The following is a 9,174-nucleotide window of genomic DNA, read 5'->3' as shown; positions in this document are numbered from 1 at the left end:
CCGGCTAACCAGGAGACCGGCTAACCAGGAGACCGGCTAACCAGCGGACCGGCTAACCAGCGAACCGGCTAACCAGCGGACCGGCTAACCAGCGAACCGACTAACCAGCATACCGGCTAAGCAGCAGCAGCAGAGATAAAGCTAAGTGCACCATGTCGTACGCACCCCGTTGACCACCGTTGTCTTTTCGTATCTATGATTTCATTGGAGTAGTGACAACGTGGGGTGTGTGACACCTGCACGAACTAGAGCTTTTCGAACAGAACATTCTCATTTTGACTGTATTTACACGGGTTCAGCGTGTTACTATAATTTTCTACATAGTACTGGCATTTTGTCAGTGAACACTGGTTTTTTTACGTGTTGAGAACGTAAAAGGAACATATTTTGAGTGAAGGCTCGAGGGAGGTGGAGAGTTTATACATAAACAGGCGTCTGAAACTTATACTTTTGTTGACTCTATTTAATTGTATGCCTGCGAGAGTGGATCGTGGTGTGGTTAGTTAATTAGTAGTAATTAACCGGTTCATAATCACCTTGAGTGATATATTGAAACGTGACACGTGGGGGCCAAGCCGGGATTTACTCAGTTAATTTCCAACTGATAAAGACCCACCAATTAAGGATAACTAAGAGCAGATAATCTCGTCAGTGCTCGACTTATTTTCTGCTTGGTGCCACCCTTTTTTGTATAGTTTTGATCATATACCACACCTTAAGCGATTCACATCTTGCAGGAAATGTAAATTGTAATTTGTAAGCTATTGTATGCGCTAACTGTGATTACCTCCCCTTTCTTTGTTTGTGAATCTTTGTTGTTGTACGTTCAGAGTTTTCCGTTGCAGAGAGCTGAGCGGGGTTAGCGGATTTGTTATTCGTTTTACTCAGTTTTCTCTACATTGTTGTTTCGCATTCCGTAACAGGTTACATTTTCTACCGTCTTGTTTTACTTGGATTTTTCTCCATATTTTGACTTTGTTGGAATTTTGGGGGGGAAGGGTCCGAGGACTTCTGTCCTAACCAAGGCTGTGGGAAACACTCTGTTTCACCGCAAAAAGCAGCCGATAAAGTAGGCCACGGCTGTGGGAAACACTTTGTTTCACCGCAGAAAGCAGCCATAAAGTAGGCTACGCGATTTGTTCTACACCGTTTGGATTTTTCTTCTGCATTTTCCGGTTGCTGGATTTTTGTATCCACCGCTTTCGTCACCGCGTATTCTAGCTATAGCTGCGTTAGACTTACTTTTGTGATAAAGCTTTGCTAAAACTAACCATGGCTACAGGGGGATCTCCGACGAGGAGAATAACTTTCGAGACTCCTGGCAGTGAGCAACCGACTGAGCGAGACGCACGCGTTAGAGCCCGAAGCGTTCTAAAACGCTTAGAAGTGGAACGGAAGGAAGAATTTGAGCGACTGACAAGAAAAGAAGAACGTGACAGACAGGACAAGAAGGACGAACTTGACAGACAAGAAAGAGAACGACAGGCCGAACGACAGGCAGAACGAGACAGACAGGAAAGGAAAGACGAACGTGACAGACAGGACAAGAAAGAGAAAGACGAACTTGACAGACAAGAAAGAGAACGACAGGCCGAACGTGACAGACAAGAAAAGAAAGACGAACGTGACAGACTAGACCGGAAGGAACAGGCGGATCGCGATCTCCAGCTAGAACTAGCTAGGCTACAGGCCGAGAAGGGTACGCTTACTCAGGCTAGCGCGCCGACGTTTGTTGCCGACCGTACGAGACTGCCGACGTTCGACGATGACAAGGACGAGCTCGACGATTTTTTACGCCGGTTTGAGCGCATTGCATCCGACCAGAAGTGGGAAGAGGCCACGTGGGCTAGCCGCCTTAGCACCTGCTTAAAGGGACGCGCATTGCAGCTCTACAACGCTTTGGAGGACGACGAGGCGAGAGACTATCAGGCACTTAAGAAGGCGTTACTCCAGCGCTTTAACCTGACTGCTGAAGCCTACAGACGACGTCTGCGTAACAGCAAGAGACTGAGCGGCGAGCTGAGTCATCAGTTTGTGGCACGCCTTAACCTCTACCTGCGGCGCTGGGTGGAGATGGCCGAAAAGGACTGGACCGTCAACGACCTTGCCGACCTCATAGTCATGGAACAACTGATGTCCAGCCTGCGACCTGAGGTGGTGACCTTCGTGCAGGAGCACCAGCCCAAGACTACTCAGGAGGCAGCCGACTGGATCAGAGTGCACGAGGACGCCCAGGCGATCTCCGGCAAATCTTCAGGCTCACGGCCAGGAAAAACGGGAAATTCGGGTTCTTCAGGACCCAAGGACGGGAAGGACGATCAGGGACACAAGGGATCGAGTTCCAGAACTGACATCCAGTGTTACTACTGCAACAAGCGGGGCCACGTGAAGAAGGACTGCCACAAGAGACAGGCTGACCAGAAGGGCGTTCACTTCGTTGGCAGTGAGGAGTTCAGGGACGTCACGAGCTCATGCACCATCCCACAACTCTGCGTTCCGTGCTCCAGGAAACATTTCCAGCCCCACTGCAACGTCTACGTTAACGGAGTGAAGGGCGAAGGTCTGCGGGACACAGGGGCAGACATGATAGTGGTTCGGGCGAGTCTAGTTCCAGCTATGGCCTACACAGGAGACAGCATCAGGGTGAGAATGGCCGAGGCATCTCACGCTTACGACTTGAACACGGCAGTGATCAAGGTCGTAACCCCGTTGTTCACGGGGACCATTGTGGCCGTCGTCATGGACGATCCTCCATGCGACCTGCTCATTGGAAACCGGGTTCAGTTTGTGGACGGCGTCACCAGGGAGGTTCCCGTTTATCGGTCTCCCGACGTCATTTCAGTGCTCACGCGGGCACAGGCGGAGCGAGAGGACAAACCTCTCAAACCCCTACCTGCTGCACGAGCTGCCCTGGGGAACGTGACCCCCGCGCTTCTCGCGAAGGCTCAGGATTCTGACCCGACCTTAGCTACTCCTCGGGAGCACGCGAAGTCGGGGAAGGTGAAGCTGAGCGGGAAGCATGGGAGGTCAAAGTTCCTCAGGGACAAGAAGTTGCTCTACCGTGAGTTCAGCAACCAAGAAGGTACATTCAAACAGGTTGTCGTGCCTCGCGAGTTTCGCGAGGGTGTCATGGCAACGGCACACGACTCGATTCTGGGAGGTCATCTTGGTACCAAGAAGACCACGGATCGTGTCTGGCGCCACTTTTACTGGCCAGGCATCTGCACGGATGTCCGACGTTTCTGTGCGTCCTGCGATAAGTGCCAGAAGGTGGTTGCCAAAGGAAGGGTGAGGAAGGTCCCCTTAGAGAAGATGCCGCTCATCGACGAACCCTTTCGTCGGGTGGCAGTGGACATCATCGGGCCCATCTTGCCTGCGTCTGAGGACGGAAACAGATACATTTTGACCATGGTGGACTACGCTACTCGATACCCAGAGGCGATCCCTCTGAAATCGATTGAAGCCACGCGAGTAGCTGAGGCTCTGGTTACTATGTGGTCCCGGCTGGGAATTCCATCAGAGGTACTCACCGACAGAGGCACGCAGTTCACGGGAGGAGTGATGGCGGAGGCAGCACGACTGCTATCACTGGAGCAGCACTTCACCACTCCTTACCATGCTCAGTGCAACGGACTGGTGGAAAGGTTCAATGGCACCTTGAAGACCATGCTGAGGAAACTAGCTCAGGAGAAACCACGCACGTGGGACAGGTACATCCCAGCATTGCTTTTTGCATACCGCGAGGTTCCTCAGGAGAGCTTGGGTTTTTCCCCATTTGAGTTGTTGTACGGCAGACAGGTACGCGGTCCCATGGCTATCCTGCGTCAAGCTTGGACGGACGAAGAAGCTGACGAGGAGGTGCAGACGACAGCGACCTACATCGTAGAACTCAGGAACAGGATTGAAGAGACCTGCAAATTGGCTCAAGAGAACCTGGGAAGAGCAGCACAGCGTTACGCGCGAGGATTCGACCGCAAGGCACGGCCGCGCAGCTTCAAGATTGGAGAACGGGTGTTGCTACTTCTACCTGTCAAACACAACAAGCTACAACTGCAGTGGCAAGGACCTTTTGAGGTGACAGCGAAAGTGGGCCAAAACGACTACAGGATCGTCATGAACGGGAAAGCACGCCTGTACCACGCCAACCTGCTGCGCGCCTACATAGAGAGGACTGCCTACGGGGAAAAGGACAAAGTGACAGAAGCAGTTGCTGTCGTGATGGACGAGACAACGGAAGAACAGGGAGGAGGACGGGTACCAGTTTGTCCGCTGGAGGCTAGTGAGGATCACACGGACGTGCACATCTCACCTGAACTTGGGGACGACCAGCAGGCGGACTTGCAAGAGATCCTGAAGGATGCAGCACGGGTCCTTACAGACATACCACTTCAGACGCATTTAGAGGAGTTTACCTTCGACTTGCTGGAGAAACAGCCAGTGAGGACGAAGCAGTATCCCATGCCTCATGCCCAGAAGGAGGTGGTCAGGAAGGAAATCGCCGACATGACGAAGTTGGGCGTCATCGAGCCAGCGAACTCTCCCTACAGTTCTCCAATTGTGCTGGTGAAGAAGAAGGATGGACGCGTCAGGTTCTGTGTCGACTACCGGAAGCTGAACAAGATTACGGCGTTTGACGCGGAACCCATGCCTGATGTGGACTACCTCTTCAGTCACTTGGCCAAGGCCAAGTATTTTTCAAAATTAGACCTCACCAAGGGATACTGGCAAATCCCAGTTGCCGAGGAAGACCGCCCAAAGACTGCATTTACCACTCCATTCGGCCAGTTCCAGTGGACAGTCATGCCTTTTGGTCTACAGAATGCAGGTGCCGTCTTCACTCGCATGATGAGGAAACTTTTGGAACCATTGAAGCGCGAGGACATCAGCAGTTTCATCGACGATGTGCTGATCGCGACAGAGACATGGACTGAACATCTCGACGCCCTGCGCGACGTGTTCGGAAGGTTGAAGGACGGAAATCTGGGAGCTAAACCGTCCAAGTGCTACTTGGGATTCCGGGAATTGTCTTTCCTGGGTCATGTTGTCGGCGAGGGATTGCTCGTTCCAGAGGACGACAAGATCCAGAAGATTCGGGAGGCGGAGCCACCGCGCACGAAGAAAGAAGTCAGGTCTTTCCTGGGCCTAGCCAGCTTCTATAGACGCTTCATCCCGCACTTTGCCGAAATCGCTCTACCACTGACCAACCTTACCAAGAAACTACAACCGACCGTTGTAGTGTGGACTGAGGAATGTAGCTCCGCATTCAACACCCTGAAGAGGCGACTCACCAGTCAGCCTATTCTCCGACTACCAGACCTGAACAAGGACTTCGTGCTGAGGACAGACGCTTCAGGGAAGGGACTTGGGGCAGTGTTGCTTCAGGAGACAGAGGGGTTTTTGCACCCTGTTTGCTTCGCCAGCCGTAAGCTGACCTCGGCCGAGGCAGCGTATGCAACGGTTGAACGCGAGTGTCTCGCCATTGTCTGGGGCATCCAGAAGTTCGAAGCGTACCTGTACGGACGACCTTTCTGTCTGGAGACGGACCATCAACCTCTGCAATATCTTCAGGTTGCAAGGTTGGCAAACGCCAGACTTATGCGCTGGGCGTTGATTCTCCAACCGTACCAATTCACGGTACGCGTCATTCCGGGCGCCAACAATGTTGGAGCTGACTTTCTCTCTCGGGCTGTAGAGGAGAACATGACTGTGAGCGAAACCGAGGTTTCGTCTTGAAGAGGGGAGGTGTGTCACGATCGGGTGACAGAGACCAAGAAAGCGTCACTCAGTGGAGTGCCTGTTCTGGGTCAATGTATGATAGAAAGCGCCTGTGCGTGATATTGGACACAGCAGAGTTTTTGCTGACAGTGCTCCCGAGCACGGATGTTTTGAAACGCACGAGCTTCACAGTGCAGGTTTCTGCTGTCATAGGGCTGACGGTTTTTTTCGCTGACAGCGCGCACGGGATTTTCAGGGATTGAGTTTCTCGTGTCTTTTTCCTGCTTGGGGAGGCAAAACTGTGTATAGCTGGACTGGTTTGGTGACAAGGTCAGTCACGTGTATTTGGCTAGGTGGTCTGTCAGAGACTCAAGGACGACACACTTGACACCCAGCGGCAGAAGGGGAAGGACCTAACACACAGTTACTAGAGTATGATGGTTTTTCACCGAGTATCATATTCGGCACTCTAGGGGAACTTCCACAAGTTATTCCTTTCCTCTGCCACGTATTTTGCTGAGGACAAGTCGTCACATTTCCTTCGTCGGCGATGGCTTTCGCATAAGGATTCGACAAGGGGTTCTGGACGTTTTGGGTCACTGTTGACGAACAGAGACTGTGCCAGGGAGGAGGCGGACTTTGCTTCCATTGAGAGTTACAATCATAGGCTTTTGAGGTAATAAATCATTATTTAACGCTGTTGATGAGTCTGTGTTGTGGAATGAAATACTCTCTGTTGTTCTTTCCAGGTTAGCGCATAATTTATTCTCTGTGACGCTAAAATACTAATCTGTATATGGTTTTTGCAGATAGGGAGAGAAGGACGGAAAATGGCTGTTTTGTTGTTGTAAAAAGTCAGTTTTGTGCAGGCCCACGTGCTCGATGAGATATTTAAAGATGACATGTTTTAAGGTGGTGGGTGAGGGGTAGCTGACATGTTTAGTGCACCGATGCTTTCTGTTTGCAGCCTTCCTTCGTTCGTTCGTTTCGTTCGTTCGTTACGTTCCCGTAACATCGGCACGGCTGACTCTGGCGGGAACTGTTGAGGCTACGCTAACCAGGAGACCGGCTAACCAGGAGACCGGCTAACCAGGAGACCGGCTAACCAGCGGACCGGCTAACCAGCGAACCGGCTAACCAGCGGACCGGCTAACCAGCGAACCGACTAACCAGCATACCGGCTAAGCAGCAGCAGCAGAGATAAAGCTAAGTGCACCATGTCGTACGCACCCCGTTGACCACCGTTGTCTTTTCGTATCTATGATTTCATTGGAGTAGTGACAACGTGGGGTGTGTGACACCTGCACGAACTAGAGCTTTTCGAACAGAACATTCTCATTTTGACTGTATTTACACGGGTTCAGCGTGTTACTATAATTTTCTACATAGTACTGGCATTTTGTCAGTGAACACTGGTTTTTTTACGTGTTGAGAACGTAAAAGGAACATATTTTGAGTGAAGGCTCGAGGGAGGTGGAGAGTTTATACATAAACAGGCGTCTGAAACTTATACTTTTGTTGACTCTATTTAATTGTATGCCTGCGAGAGTGGATCGTGGTGTGGTTAGTTAATTAGTAGTAATTAACCGGTTCATAATCACCTTGAGTGATATATTGAAACGTGACAGCCTGGCGTCTGGAATTATGGGGTTAGTGCTAGGATTGGTTGGTCCGGTGTCAGAATAATGTGACTGGGTGAGACACGAAGCCTGTGCTGCGACTTCTGTCTTGTGTGTGGCGCACGTTATATGTCAAAGCAGCACCGCCCTGATATGGCCCTTCGTGGTCCGCTGGGCGTTAAGCAAACAAACATGAAACCAAAAGTACACAAAAACCAACCAGACGCTACACACCGGGACAAACAAAAGGTGGGGACAGAAAAGGGGAAGGGAAAAAAAAGGGGGGGGGGGTACAATGAGTGAATGCCAGATCGGCAAGAACAATCGTTCATGAAGATCCAGAGGGTTATGAAAGTTATTATGCCTGAAAAAAATCATTGAAGGCTCATTCAAGCAGCCGGGGTATTTTGAAGGTAAACAATGACTAACTAACCGTCAATTTGTAAAAAAAAAAAAAAAAAAAAAAAAAAGTCTTTGTTAAAATAAATGTATGTAAAATGTATGTAAAATCGTTTATTTAACGTCACTCTGTGCGGTCTCGAATAGCAGCTAGCATCTGCTGAAGGGACATTAAAACCCAAAAACCAAACGTCACTCTGTAAAAACATTGGAGACATTTGTCTTAAGATTAAAAAACACACACAGGCGCGCACACAAACTTTCCCTTTATGTACAGTGGTTCACCACCCACCCACCCCCCGCACACTCTCGCTCATCTAATTAAGAATGGTAATAAGAGATACTTGGATTTAAAATAGTATTCTTAAAGGTTCTGATAAAAATATAAAGTAGCTATATGAGAAGCCCCGTCGCGATATAACCTTGAGTGGTTGAAAACGACGTTAAACACCAAATAAAGAAAGAAAGAAAGATATGAGAAGCAATGGCGTCAGCCGCAGTAATGTCTCTTCATATCCAGGGACCAAGTGGGTGCGTGTGCACAAGTCCAGCGATAAGTTTGGGACCTTGCCACCCAAGGTCTTTATTAAAACTTAAAAGATAGCTTAATTTTTCATTTGGGGTATTTGGCAGGATATTTCTATTCGATTTTATAAACTGAGTCAGGGGTTGAAAGTGGCATGAGTTCAAATCACACTCCAAAGTCAAATGAGCAATGTTGAGGTCGGATTGACAGGTGCATTTAAGCTCTAGAAATTGGTAGTTCCCAGCTTCTGCCCTTAGGCGGTTAATCCTTTTTATTACACGTAGGAAAGGATCATTCGGATCCAAATAATTATCGGCCAATAGCCTTAACCAGTTGTCTTTGTAAGACGATGGAGAGACTGGTGCATGAGCGGTTACTGTGGCACTTGGAAAGGATCAACGCTTTGGACATAGTCCAGTGTGGTTTCCGAAAACATAAAAGTACAACGGATCATTTGATTCGTTTTGAATCGTTTGTTCGTAACGCTCTGGTAAGCGGAGAACACGTTGTGTCCGTCTTGTTTGATTTGGAAAAGGCGTATGACACAACATGGAAGCATGGTATTTTATCAGATCTTAAAACCTCAGGGTTTGATGGGAATCTGCCCATTTTTATTTCAAATTTTCTTGCCGAAAGGGAGTTTAAGGTCCGAGTAGGTTCTACTTTCTCCGATTCTTTTGAACAGAAGATGGGAGTTCCTCAAGGAAGTATTTTGTCACCGTTACTTTTTAACATTAAAATCAATAACATTGTCTCCCGCAGTGGGGCACTGCGGTTATGAAATTAAAGGCCCCTCCTGTTTTTGGAACCGCAGGAGCTTTCTAGTTTGCTGTTAGGTAGATTTTTGGTTCCTCTTTCCTGTCATGCTCTCTTTTTCTTCATGAATTCTTTTCTTTTTTCTGCCTTCTTGCTCAT

At 49.3% G+C, this 9,174-nt stretch overlaps 1 protein-coding gene across 1 annotated transcript in view; it reads left to right on the top strand.

The window, feature by feature from the left end:
- The first annotated feature begins 822 nt into the window (after positions 1-822).
- The window catches only part of LOC138980524 (uncharacterized), a 79,208-nt gene continuing 70,856 nt past the window's right edge, over positions 823-9,174 (top strand). The window contains exon 1 of the mRNA XM_070353412.1: positions 823-6,691. Coding sequence (XP_070209513.1) covers positions 1,273-5,733 — 4,461 coding nt within the window. The 5' untranslated portion in view covers positions 823-1,272 and the 3' untranslated portion in view covers positions 5,734-6,691. The remainder of the gene's footprint in view (positions 6,692-9,174) is intronic.

Source organism: Littorina saxatilis, linkage group LG11, assembly GCF_037325665.1.
Source record: "Littorina saxatilis isolate snail1 linkage group LG11, US_GU_Lsax_2.0, whole genome shotgun sequence".
NCBI lineage: Eukaryota > Metazoa > Mollusca > Gastropoda > Littorinimorpha > Littorinidae > Littorina > Littorina saxatilis.
The sequence above is the reverse complement of the archived record's forward strand: the minus strand, read 5'-3'. Positions and strand labels throughout refer to the sequence as shown.